The 14993-nt window shown below is 35.8% G+C and overlaps 1 protein-coding gene across 1 annotated transcript in view; it reads left to right on the plus strand.

Annotated features, from left to right (window-relative positions):
• The window catches only part of LOC150097257 (protein singed-like), a 118257-nt gene extending 115677 nt beyond the window's left edge, over nucleotides 1-2580 (plus strand). The window contains exon 7 of the mRNA XM_090407629.1: nucleotides 2118-2580. Within this exon, the coding sequence (XP_090263755.1) occupies nucleotides 2118-2323 (206 nt within the window). The 3' untranslated portion in view covers nucleotides 2324-2580. The remainder of the gene's footprint in view (nucleotides 1-2117) is intronic.
• The last annotated feature ends 12413 nt before the right edge of the window (nucleotides 2581-14993 follow it).

Below are 14993 nucleotides of genomic sequence, written 5' to 3' on the forward strand. Positions count from 1 at the left end.
TTGTAGATCACTTAAATCCCAGTAACAATATACAGTACTTTGAAATTATATCAACAAGTTTGAAATTGAATAATAAGCCAAAATTTAAAAGAATTGGGACCCCAGAGTATTGATAATTCATATTATTTTTATATTTAAATATATACTCCTCTTTTTCTCTCTTCTTCTTCTTCTTCTTATTATTATTATTATCGGCAATGCATCAGGAAACTTCATTCCATCTAGGATGACAACATAAAACTTACAATTTACTTGTAAGTTCAATGCCTTGTCATTTATATGCTATATAAATTACCTTTACATGTATACTCACGAGGCAAAACATGACTCCTATCCTGTTTCTGGCTAATCAGCCTGCACTTGGCCGGAAACATGCCGGTGATGGCGGATATGAGGATTGTTCTCATGGACATGAACACACCTTGGTCACTAATTCTTACCTGGCGATTTGTTTCCCGACAAGATATTGCCATACATGGTGACAGTGTAACCTAGTGAATCTGGACACTTGCAGCAAGACAACGCCCCTTGTCACAAGGCTCGCATTGTGTGAGTATGGTTAGAAGAGCATTTCTATGCATTCCGTATACATTTGAAAAGTCAGTTCCATATGGAAAACTGGAACATCCGAATTAAAACTTGGCGACTAACTTAGTGTTGGAAAAATAAATAAATAAATAAAGCAGCAGGTAGACCATATGCTAAATGAATAAAATATGACAAAGTGATAAACTTAGTGCAAGGTTCGCTATAGCTGGCTTGTGTATATTAATACTTCATACTTACTTACTTCCTCGCATTCAGTTCTCAAATACCCTTTCTTTTTTGCATATATTATTATTATTATTATTATCATCATCAACAACAAACCTCCATGGAGTCAAGAGAGGAATAGTAGAAGGTCCTAGAAGGTCCGAATCTCACATGCACAGCTCATGGCACCTGGACTTAAATGCATTCACTGTCCCTGCACTAACTACACTCTCAGGCAATGCATTCCAATCACCCACCACTCTTCATGCAAAAAATCTACCCCTTGCTCACACACTTTATGCAGTTTCCAGGGATGGCCTTTCGTTCTCCCACTGTCTCCAGATATTCTGTGGAAAATCATATCCACGCTAATCTGATAATTGCCCATTATCAACCAAAAAAATCACGAAACTATTAATCAGCAAAATATACGTCTATGGATAGACATATTTAAAAAAAATAATAAAATTTGCTTCATTTTCAATGCCTTCGATAATACCCAAATCTCTAAACAAAATCAGATTTCTCTTCTTGAAGTAACGAGAATGACGCAATATTTGCACTCCAGAAAGAACAAGTGGTTCAAGTTTTTCATCCCACAATACAGGCAAGTCGACTGGAGGATATGCACTCTTAACAGATATAATTAATACATTGGTCTCAGAAGTTAAGTTGCTTCGGCCATAATTTCAATGAAACTCAGTCAGTCTTTTTCGGTTTTTGTACCGCTCAATACAATACGTCTCAGCTGTACAGTTTAAAACCACATGCATATTCTAAATCCGCCCAGTATTAGAATACTGTTCCCTTATTTGAGGGTGAAGTACCACAAAATGTAAAAATTCTTCTTACTGTTCAAGAGAGGACAACTCGGTTAACAGATAACTCTCACTCACAGACTAATTCCATTCACTGTGACATAGAAATCTGTTTTTGCGTTATGCTCTTTCTGTACATATTTTCATGGGCGCCGTTTTATGCTGAGCATACTTTCATCATCCTTTCACATTCAGCTTCAAATCCACAGAACCAACGTTTCGTCCTAAAATGACGGATACTTTATCCCTATTCGTTCTATCTCTGTCCTTAGGAGCTGCCTTGTCCACACAATTTCCTGTAAGACTACAATCTCCAGTTGTTCAAAAAGCGTCTTAGTTGGTTCTGTTCTTCCCGACCACTTGCCCACACACGGCATTGATGTACTGTCGGTTTTGCGACTTCTTTAATGTGTGGGTCATATAAATAAATAAATAAAAGATGAAGAAATAGGGAAACATGTTTCTTTTTTTTTTCCCCCTTTTCTTTTCTTTCCATATTTAGGCTTATTATTTAAGGATCTTAACTGACGAACTTTCTCTTTGTAGGAGCCAACGAAAAATACTGGAGCATCGCTGAAGATGGAGGTATTTCAGTTGATTCAGATGTCAGGCAAGGATTTTATATCGAGCTGAGAGAGCCGTCTCGTCTCTGCCTTAAAACCGTTCACGGCAATTATGTTGTTTCCGAGAAAAATGGAACATTTAAGGTTAACGGTACAGATTTTTCCACGGCCACCCAGTGGGAATACTGAGTAGCCGGAATACACTATGTGGCTATCTTTTATTAATATGAAATATTTTAAACCTCATATTAATTATTATAATTAAAACATACCAAATAAATCAGTCGAGTAATAATATAGTGTTTATTTGCTTTGTCGCCATTTTACCGCTTTTTTTAGAATAAAAAAAAAAATATCCTAAATGGAAGCTAATGGTGACGGACCCTTTTTATATGTATTTATATGTATGTAGTATATAATTATATTCTGCAGAATTGTTTTAGTGATATTTTCCGTAATGTATAGTAAGTCAGTTTTGTTAAATTGCATTTATTGTTTGATAGTCATATATTAATATGTAAAGTGTTAAATTTCTATTTGTGTGTTGTGATATTTCAGAATAATTTTATTTAAACGGCTGGTTCGTTCTTTGGTCTATCAATCCTTATTATTATTATTATTATTTTTTTACAAGAATGCCAGGAACTCAAGTATATTTAATATTTTTTTTGCATTTAGAAGGAATAATGAAATGTTGAAAGCATGACAATCTACGTAAAATACTTCCTAAAAGCACTTGACAATCCTTGTACAAATGAAAATGCAATCTTAAAATTAACAAATACTTCTGAAGATGGAGCCACACTCTCACACAGACTCACGATGCTGCAACTTATTAAAGTAAAATTAAATTAATTAATTAAAGTAAAAATTCACGCAAAATATTAAAGTATAGATCCTAAAGGCTTCAATTTGACAAGTAAGATATTAAAATGAAGGATATTATGGATACATCCATACTTTATAGTGAAATATAGAAAGAAACTTAAAAGTTTTAAAATTTACAAAAGACTTTAATGATAATATATGTCTCGGCTTCTGGATTTTCTTAGTTTGCTCTATTAAGGGACATGAACTCAGTCTAAGAGAGCATATTTTCGCATTTTATTAGTACTAAGTTAGGTTTCGCTGGCCTGACAGTTGTTTCGAACTATTGGTTCTCCTCAGAGACCAGAAGTTTCTGATATAGGATTGCTGTGGTATTAAACGAGATTTTTTTCATCTTAAAGTTTCTGCCTGAGTTCACTTCTTTTAAGTACTGAAAACTAAGGCTACTCCGTTTCCTAAGCTCTTATAAATTTTCTGGTAAATTTCGAACCTTTTAAGTTTCTTGCTAGAGTTGGTTATAAAATAAAATATAAATGGATTTATAATTATCCTCCATTTTAATAATACTAAATGTTCTCTTTATTTTGTCTTTAAAGTGTAATTATCTTAAGAACCAAACAGTAATTAAATGTTTGATGAACATCCTCCAGATATCTATTCGGCATTTCTCATTCTACTAAGAAAATCCCAATTTAGTAACGAAACTTCATCTAATATTTGTTTATGATTCAGAAAAGCTTTCGTGCGTTGATCCCGGTTATAATTCAATACTCTGGATTAAATATAATATCGTTATTGTTAAAGATAGTTTAAAGCTTTACTGAATAAAGGACTGGTTACGTACTAAATCTAAATACTGGTTATATACTAAATATTGCCGCTAAATAATATTTTTTAAATAACTAATCTGGAGAATGTTTAATTTTAAACATTTTAACTCTTTCCGAAATTGCATTAAAATTGTTATTCAGCCACCCTTCGACATTAATAATCGAAGTTATTATGAATGATCCTGATCATAACATAATTCTGTTATTATGATATGTTTGTAGAACATAGTTTGTTCCCAAGAAATATCATTATTAATATTAAGTGATACTTCCAAGGGGTCAAAGGACTCATCGAGGGAAGGCACTCTATTCAGACGTTATGCTATTTCCCGTCTACACCAATTACGTGTGTTCTCCTGGCCGATTTGTCTGTATGCAGGATGAAAAAAATGCATTTCCAAGAGAAAAACCCTACTACCTCCGTATGAGATCGGCCTGAATCATCCGCATAAAGTACATTCGACATTCCATCCTTTTATCAAACAAAAAATTGATTTTTTTTAATGATACAGAAAAATAAATGCGCGTAATGAAGACTTCGTTATCGATGTCTTAAAAAATGACAAATGTTTTTATTATTCTTTGATCGTGATTCTTCTATTCTTGATAAAATAAATATTGTGCCTCAATTAAGCAATATTACGAGAACTCGATACTATTATATGAAACGCTCAAAAAATATTTTGGCATTTTTATCAGTCTTATATCAGACATCTAAAATTTTCATTATTAGTTCCTAACCTTCACTTGGTTTTTTTTACTTAACCATTATTTCTCCGAAATTGGTAGAAGCGAACAGTAAATAACTTTTAAAATCGGCGAATCTGAAGTGTGTCCCCGCCTCTAATCTAGAATACACATGGCATAGAGAAACATAATACAGGCATTACTGATTATAATAACAGTTATCTTTGCACTAAACTGGATTATTGTTTAATTGTTATAACTAGTTATCAGGGATAGTCTTAATTTTACTTAGTATCCTTTGATTATATTATCAGTGTGTCTAGGAACTCTACATCTTTTAATGTGATATTTAATCATTATAATGCCTTAAACATTTGCTTATTGAATTCTGTTTAATTGTTATAGATGTATAATATTATCTAAATATTACATATGTAAGAAGTATCGTACATATTTTGTTCCTGTAGTACAATACTAAATACGTCATTCTTTAAAATTTAATTGTAAAAGAAGAGAAAATACTTATTATGTAGTCGTTCCAATTAACGACCGCCTCTTAGTGTTAGCTTTTGATTTTGATTTTTTTCTTAAAAATTGTACTTTAATAAAACATTAATAATAAAATGGCAAATTTATTATTATTATTATTATTATTATTATTATTATTATTATTATTATTATTATTTAGAAATTAGAAGTTAGCAATTAGAAAACAAACACAGATTTTTTACACTAGAATTATTCTAGTTTCAATTTTTTTTTTAATTTAGATTATTATTATAGTGAATAATATTCACTGTTTATTACCAATGTAAATTCGAAGTTTGCTAACATAGAAATATCCCATTTCTTTATTAATTCAGGAATATTAAAATAATTAACATATCATTTTGTTGTCATGATTCGATTCAGTAAACTTTATATTCAGATACTGCCGTGTAATGAATGTGGATTTCTTCACATGTTGGGAGTGTACGAACTATCTAGAAAACCAAGTTACAATTGAAGAAAAGTGTATATAAAATTCAGCTGAATTGAAATAACACCTTTAGGGGACCGTTCAGCTAGAGACTCTCTATCTTACTTTTGATGGACTTCTTTATGAAAGTATATTTTCTAGTGATGTTTTATAATAAATATATACATTGTTTTGTAATATTTTTTATGTGAGTGGAAATAAAGTTTTTATTCGTTCTAAACTGAATTGGCTCTTATTCCATATCTTAAAATACAGCTGTTTTTTTTGTTTGTTTTTGTTCAACAATGATAGCAAGAAAATTTAACTTTCTGAATTATGAATCTATAATTAAGATAACTGAAATGAAAAAAAAAAGTAACGGATATACTAACTTAGACTAATTTAACTTATGTAACCAATTTAATATTATTACACATTGACGTGTGTATTGGAAATAATTGTAAAGTAATAATTCACGTTGTTTACATATGTAGACCTCTAATTGTGTGATACATGTACACCTGTCACATATAATTGTGTGATAAGTGGTAACTAACAACACCTATCAACCTAAGCAAGTGTGTTTCAACATGAAAATCGAGATCCAACTACATTCTGAAAACCGTCAGTAGTTATAGTAGCAGGCTAAATTAAACATAGCCGAAGTCGAAATTTTTTGCAAGCGTCCTGAATAAATAAATAAATCTTCTAATGTCTTTTCCCAATTAGCTCTAATTAACTTTTGGAAATTGGTGGGCAGTGGGAGTATGTCTTCCCTAGGCAGCTCAGCTAGCTGTGGTCATGAATGCTGATGATTTTTAACGGCATTGGCGAAAGAGTATGAGAGACAACTAAATCCATCTTATGATCTGAGACCTCAAATACATACCGACCACTGAATTAGAAACCTTTATGCAGATGTACGTAAACGCCACTTATGCAGCGTATATGAATACTTGGTCACGTGTTCTAGGCAACTATTTAAGATTGCTGCTGGTCAGTAATCGTGAATAGCGTTTGCTCACAATCAGAAAAACAAAGGATCTTTCAGAGTTCAATAAAAGGCTTATTGAAATTGAAAACAGTAGAGACTGGTTTGTTTCTGAAAAAGTGAGAATATCTCAGGTGTTTAATCAGTGGAAAAATAACCCACATTGCTTGTTGAAGAGGCGTAGCTCTGGTCCTAAGACAGCCTGCCAGTAACGAGATCGCCGTCAGGCTTGTACGGATAAACAGAACTTCCTGTGCAGCAATTGACTGAAGCATTTAATGAAAGCTGTTCCCAACCATTATCTCACCGAATTATACGCAGAAGAGGATCGGTGTTGGAAATCGCATGCCTATACGTAAAATAAAAAAGTTTCCAACTCAATGGCCGGTATGTGTATGTATACAATATATAGATAGGTTATATTTACCAGCCACCATCAGAACTGACCAAAGAACTTCGATGCCTTGTTACCACATTCCAGAAGAATGATCGATAAAAGAATCATCAGTACAATTCTATTGAAATAAAAAAACACACTGCAACACTGATAATAGTGAGATAAAAGTCTCTCTCTCTCTCTCTCTCTCTCTCTCTCTCCCTCTCTCTCCCTCTCTCTCTCTCTCTCCTGTATATCCGAGAAAAAACTCTTAGGGACTTTTATACTCAAATCATTTTGGCATCTCTAAAATACAATTTTTCTTTCGATCAATGAAGCCAAAAGACAGCCTTCTGAATTATCCAAGTTTTACCTCCTTTGATGGGATTGTACTGTCCCATATTTTTCGAAAACGAAAAAAAAAAAAAATCATACGACATTCCATGGAAGAACAGAGTTATCGCTTCCGGGAGATCCAACGCCTCAGCTCTAGATGAACATATGCTATCTTCTCCTCTCAAAGTCGACAAGACAGGAAGTCAAACGGAACCGCTGGTTTTGGAACACTGAACTTCCTCTAAACCAGAGGGGTCGCAAACTAGTGGCCCGCTGGTCGGATACGGCTCGCAAAGGCTTCATATCCGGCCCGCGACCTTAATGACTTGTTTTCTAAAAATCAATGTTTCTAACATTCTGAGGGGATTAAAACAGAAAAACTTCAAACTTCTAAATGTTTTATGACAGCTTTAAACAAAAGTAAAACTTATTACTACAATTCGTATCATGTTTCTATCATCAAATGTTGGCAACACTGAATGGAAGTTACTTGTCACGTAGCCATTTTAAGCCACTTGATACAATGTCAATAAGTTACAAGTTACCATTGTAATATGATAGTGTGTTAATAGAAAGTTACCTCAATAACTTATATATATATTTTTTGCCCATAACAGTCTGAATTTAAAATTAAAAAAAAAAAAAAAAGAAAATAGATCAAGAAGGCAGAACTTTTCAAGAAAAATGGGAGAAGGCATATTTCTTTGTGGAAGTAAAAAATATTCCAACATGTTTGATATGTAGACAAAGTGTCGCCGTAGTGAAAGAATATAACCTAAAACGCCATTATGAAACAAACCATAATAACTGTGATAACTATACAGAAAAGATGCGTGATGACAAACTTAAAGATTTAAAAAATGAACTGAAGTTTCAACAAAGGATCTTTTCGAATGTTATCACAACAAGTGATGCTGCTGTAAATGTAGTTACGTCATAAGTGAAAAAATTGCTCGGGCTTCGAAATCTTTTACTGATGGAAAATTTATTAAAAATTGTATTTTAAGTGCAGTCGGAATCATATGTCCGAAAAAAAAGCAAGTTTCAAAGTATAAGCCTATCAGGAAATACGGTTAGGAGCATGTTGAAGATATTGCAGAGAACTTCCAAGATATATTGCGTGGAAAAATAAAGAGTCTTGTAGCGTTTTCCATTGCAGTTGACGAATGTGCAGACATTAGTAATACTTCCCAGTTAGCAATATTTATTCGTGGCGTTGATGACGATATGAATGCGAATGAATAATTACTGGATATGGTGCCTATGTCACGAACAACAACAGGAAAAATGACTTATATTTGGGTATTGAGAAAAGACTTGAAGCTCACGCGGACTGGTCAAAATGAGTAAGTGTGACTGCAGATGGGACTCCTTCTATGGTTGGTGTTAACGTCGAACTTGTTACAAAACTTCAAATGAAAAATGAAATGTTGTGCAAGGACAAACTTAAATCGTTTCATTGCATAATACACCAGGAGTCACTTTGTGCTAAAAAACTAAAGATGGAACACGACATGAGTGTAGTAATTAAAACAGTAAACGGGATACGCTCTCACGTCTTGATTCATCGACAATTAGATGCTTTGTTAGATGAATTATTATTATTATTATTATTATTATTATTATTACGGGCAACTCCAGGGAGTCATTAGACTCATCGAGGGAGGCCCCAAATCATTTTCATCACAACTATTCGACATTCATACAGTATCTATCATACCTCGCCTTAAACTCATTCACTGTCACAGCATCCACCACAGACTCAGGGAGGGCATTCCACTCATTCACTACTCTAAAAGTAAAGAACCCAGCTCTAACACCTTTACTAACCACACTTTTGCCCAGTTTCCATGGATGTCCCCTAGTCCTCCCACAACCAGCCCTGTTCTCAAAAATATCTTCTGAATTAATTTTATAGAAACCCTTCAGTAATTTGAATGTCTCAATCATATCGCCCCTCCTCCGCCTATCAACCAATTTTTGCAACCCACAAATCCTCAACCTGTTCTCATACGGTTCATTCCACAGACCTGCTATCATCTTGGTCACTCGCCTCTGGATCCTCTCCACCTCCTCCCCATCAAGAAGAAACCTAGGTGACCAAATCTGAGCACAGTAGTCGAGATGAGGTCTTATCAAGGCTCGATACAGAGGAACAATAACCTGCTTGTCTCTGCTTGTCAACGTATTCTTCAGCAACCAAGTGATTTGATGAGCTGATTTGGCCACTTTTGCAATGTGTCCCCCTAAATTTCAATTCCTTATCCACCAACACTCCTAAATCTCGTGCCTCATCAATTTCCTGGAGCACGGTTCCACCAATGCAGTAAACTGCCTCCCATCTTTTCACCCCAAAATGCATAACCTTACATTTTGCCACATTAAATTGACATCCATTCTCCCTAGCCCAGACCTCCAATCTATCCAAATCATCCTGCAAAATTTTGACGTCATCTGCATTCACTATTGCCCTACCCAACTTCGCATCATCCGCAAACAAATGAACTGTTCCTCTCAGATCATTTCCTATATCATTTATGAACAAATTAAACAGCAGTGGTCCAAGAACAGATCCTTGTGGTACACCACTAGTCACAGGCCGTCTTGTGGACTCTACTCCTGAGTAAACCACTCTCTGATATCTCTCCGTCAACCACCCTCCTATCCATCTCACCAACCCTATGTCCATTCCCATATGCTGCAATTTACTGATTAGAATTCCATGTGGTATCCTGTCAAAGGCCTTAGCAAGGTCCAGCAGAATCACTGTAAACCCATTCCCCTTATCCAGTTCAGCCGTCACTGTGTTATAATACGTGAGCAAGTTACTGAGGCATGACCTACCCTTCACAAAACCATGCTGTCCCCGATACAGTATCCCATTTTCTTCTATCCAATCTTGTATTTTCCTCTTGACTATTTTCTCTAAGACCTTGATAATGATTCCTGTTATGCTGATTGGCCGGTAATTTTCAACAGCAGCCTTGGAACCACCTTTGTGCAGTGGAACTATTTTCCCCTCTTTCCACCCCCTTGGGACTGACCCAGTCCTGAGGCTCAAATTAAACATAATGGTCAAGGGCACTGACAGTTCTTTGGCCGCTTCACGTACGACACGAGCTGGTATACCATCCAATCCCACAGATGTATTGACATTGAGGTTCTGTAATAGACTAGTTACCTCTACCTCATTCATCACAATTCCAGTATAAGCTGTTGGTTCCTCCATTTCCGCAAAGCCACCACCTGGATGATATACTCTTGCAAAGTGCTCGCTCAGTAATTCCACAACATCGACTGATTCAGTTACCTCCCTACCCTCAGCATTTTTTAAGATCATTCTACCATGAGCATTTTTCCTTTTACTTGCAACATATTGAAAAAACTGTTTGGGATTCTCTTTAGCCTGCATGGCCAATTTCCTTTCGTAATCTGCTTTTGCTTTTCTTACCACCCTTGTTACCATCCTGGCCTGAGCTTTATACTGTTCATGCACCTGATGGTCACCCTTCTCCTTAAATTCCCTCCACAATTGTTTCTTTTTTTGCAGCTCAAGCTTAATAGTGTTATTCATCCATTTAACCCCTACCTGATTTATTATTCGGACTCTTGGTATACAGTCAACCATTGCCTCCTGCAAACAGTTCTTAACCACCTCCCATGCACCATCAACATCCAGCCCTTGCAGTTTTACATGCCATGGCATTGAGCCAAGCACACACCTAAGCTTGTCATACTTACCAGCCCGGTAATTCCACATATACCCTGTCTTAATTGTAAATTCGACTCCTTTAGCCACCTCCCAAGTCATGACCTTATGGTCACTCTCACTAATTGGTGGCAACATGGTCATGTTCGTTACAGCTACATTCTCAGTTGCAATTACTAGGTCCAGCACTCTCTGCCCCCTGGTATTTTCCAATACATGTTGCCGTAGATAGTTGTCCCTTAATAACTGCATAAAATCCAATTCCTTCCTCCCATGTGCCCTCTCCTCTTTCCAGTCAATGTTACCATAATTGAAATCACCCATAATAATTACCCTCCTTCCATTCATTTCTTCTATTTGCTTATGCATACTATTCCCACCATCCACTCCATCACCCGGTCTATAGCAGCACCCAATTGTATATTTTGTTCTGCTAGATTGTATCTCACACCAAACAGCCTCAAATGTGCTTTTTTCCCCATCCTGCAGTTCAACTTCTATACTCCTTGGCTGAAGCTCATCAGCTATCATCAATAACACTCCTCCCCCCTTTTTATTCACCCTGTCACTCCTGAACACGCTATACCCATCGCATTCAATCCCACTAGCTTTATCATCTTCTGTCATCCATGTTTCACTAATACCGACAACCTGTGGCCTGGAAGTGCCAACCATGGCCAAAAACTCTTCCTTCTTGTTCCTAATATTCCTGGCATTAGTGTACATGAATCGCAGAAGCCCATTTGTCCCATCCCTACTTTGATTCCTTATACTAATTATCCCATTCTGATTTGTTGTCCGTCGTACTCGCCCAGGCATAATATACTCATTCATACACTTAACTGCCCCCCCTAAAGTCTGCATATCTACTCCCCCCCCTCTTAATAAATCTAGTTTCCCTGAGTCTGTACATCCACTTCCACATCATTCATCAACACTCTTTCAAGTCTCCGTACACCAACTCCATTCAAATGTAACCCATCCATCTTATATAAGTCCTTTCGCCCATCGAACTCATTCCACAAATTCCACACCACTCTCCATGCATAACCCACGCATAAAGTCATTGGCAATTATGGCCCTCCTTCTAAACACTTCGCTGTCATACCGCGGTAAGATACTCACCATCCTAACTCTCTCACTCTTCTCTTTTGCTACCTCAAACAACTCCCTCACATCCTCTATCATTTCCATTTTGTCCTCTTTCAAATCATTCGTTCCTGCCACTATTATCATCTCTTTCACCCTCTGTTTTTGCAGTCGAATAGATTCGCTGACGTCCTTTATGTTCGCACCCGGCTGGTACGACTTCGTTAAACTCTCAATTATTACGCCTCTTAATAGCGAATCCCCATACAGCACTCGCTCCTTCATTTTATTGATGTTTACGTACATTCTATTATTTGCCGTCGCAGACTTCCGCCGGTTATTTGTCGGTACGTTCAACACACATTTTTGCATACGCTCCAGTTGTCGTTTGGCTCTGTGTATCGCGCCATTTAAACGGGCAATTTCGCTACTCGCATTTATCTCACCATTTTCATTATCGATCAAATCATCCATTCCTTCGGTGTTTCTACCTTCATTTACACTTTCAGCGACGCTCTCACACATATCTGGCACTACCACGCAATTCTCTAGTACACCGCCATTTTCTACATTCTGACTACCGTTAACGATATTATTATTATTATTATTATTATTATTCCTGATACCTCCAAGGAGTCCGAAGACTCATCGTGGGAGGACATCTACAATTCTCTCTACACCTAACCTCTACTACGAATCAACGCCATCTACCGCCCACTTCCAACACCACCACAACTAGTAATTTTTGTCTGTAAATTGCGTGTGTTCTGATGGGCCGATTTGTATGTATGCGGGATGAAAAACCCGAGTTTCCGGGAGAAAAAACCCTGCTACCTCCATATGAGATCGGCTAACTCACCTTCGATTGAAATCGACCAGATAAAGATTCCTCCCGTCGCGACTATATCAGTCTCGATACACGAAACACGCTTGAAGTCCTCATTCTCTTTACACTTTCTACACATATTAACTCCACTATCACTTTCTAACCAGACTCCTACCGCTCTTCGCAAGGCATACATCTCACAGACAGCACATTGCATAAATTCCTTTACATCAAAACTCTTAAGCAAGCATGGCGACCTGGCCGCCATTTTTTTCTTTATCGGTGCCATGTGTACGCTATCTTTTCTTAAAAATAATAATTAAAATAACAGAAAACACGCAAAAATTGCACAGACACACCAAGAAACAAAAAGCAAACAATACTACTTAAAATTCTGGTAAAATATCTAATGTTAACACAAAATAATACTGATCTTTTCAGGAGCTCTCGACAAGCCGACGATCTAATCCGTGCGACACCAAGCGACCAAGTTATGAAAGGAAACTGTGAGCAAGACAAATCTATCATACAAATCTATCAAAAGGAATGTGAATTGGATTCACAATACAGCAGGTTGCTATATTATAAGGAGGTTAGGTGGCTTAATCGTGGCGTCGTTTTAAAAAGATTTTTTGAACTCTTAAAAGAAATTGACATGTTTACTTCATCCAAAGGAAAATTGATTCCTCAACTCACCGATGAAGATTGGTGCAAAGACTTGGCCTTTTTTAGTTGACATAACAAGCCACTTAAACACCTTGAATACTGTTCTGAAAGGACGTGAACAGTTGGTATCATATGTGTGATTCAATTAAGTTATTTTTTACAAAACTCTGTCTTTGGAAAATCCAGTTGACAAAAAATAATTTAGTCCACTTTCCTACACTTAAATCGATTTTTCGAAATAATAGTAATGTTGAAAAGTACATTCCTCAAATTGAAGAATTAAAAATTGAATTTGAAAAAGATTTTCTGATTTCAACCAGCTTGAAAATGAATTATTATTATTCAGTTCACCTTTTTTAATTAATATTGAAAATGTTGACGAAGAATTACAAATGAAAGTAAGTGAACTCCAATGCAATACTGAACTAAAAAACATAAATATAACGAAGTTGGAACAGCAAATTCTTATAAATACCTCGGCAGTAAATATTTCACATATAAAATTTATTGCAAAAATGTTGTCAATCTTTGGAAGCACCTATGTACGTGAGCAATTATTTTCAATTATGAAACTTAATAAGTCAAAGTTCCGCTCACGGATAAAAGAGTCTAGATTAAATGCAATACTTCATATTGCAACACGAAACGAAAAAGCAGATATTGACATGTTAGTACAGAGGAAAAGATGTCAGATTTCAGGATCAAAATCAAATTAAAAAGGGCCTCTTAGATAAAATCTTTATTTTTGTAAGTCTTATTATGTATTTAAATAATTTTCTTAAAGTATGAATAAAATGTAATTGAACTTATATTTTATAAACTTGTTATATTTTTAAATTTTAAATGTGTTGTAACTGTTTATGTAAATCGTAAAGGCCCGGCAACAAAAGGGCCCTTGTTAGAGCCTTTCCTTTTTTTGCTTGTGTTTGGGTTCACAGAATAATATTGAATACTGCCCCCGTTTGATATACATCTAATCGATTGGCCGTTTGCTGAGTTTGAGTTTGAGACCCCTGCTCTAAACTATTAGAATAATGGATTGCATTCGGTGCTCGACATATAAGTTGGCAGAGTAACCATCATTATTTCTTCTAACGGCTTATTTAATTATTGATCATTGATTGACATGGTCCTTTGAGATACATTAATGAGTGGAATTATCTCAGTAAACACGAAATTTTCTGTAACGACTGTTCTTTCTTTATCTGCACGTTACCAATTCTTTCTTTCGATGGAGAGCAAAGAACTTTAAATCCGAATGGATAAAAGTTAGGATCTTGCATAAAGGTGTACAAAATAAAATAAATATCACAAACGATTTATTTCTCAAAGGGAATAAATGATGCCCTTTAGTTCTAACTTTTGAAGATTCGTGAGCAGCCAAAGTCTCCACCTTTAGCCACTCACAGATAGACCTAAGGTTATCACTGGTTTTTATACGCATCCAGGGAGAAGAGTATGGAGGAAACCGATGCCAACTCTTTTCCCCTAATCACAACACTAGATATTATTGTCTGAAACAGCGCGAGTTATTTGCGAGCAATTTTCTTCTGTGGCAAGATT

The sequence above is a fragment of the Typopeltis vanoorti genome, chromosome 17 (assembly GCF_054136105.1).
Source record: "Typopeltis vanoorti isolate ZY-2024b chromosome 17, IOZ_Tvanoo_1.0, whole genome shotgun sequence".
NCBI classification, from domain to species: domain Eukaryota; kingdom Metazoa; phylum Arthropoda; class Arachnida; order Uropygi; family Thelyphonidae; genus Typopeltis; species Typopeltis vanoorti.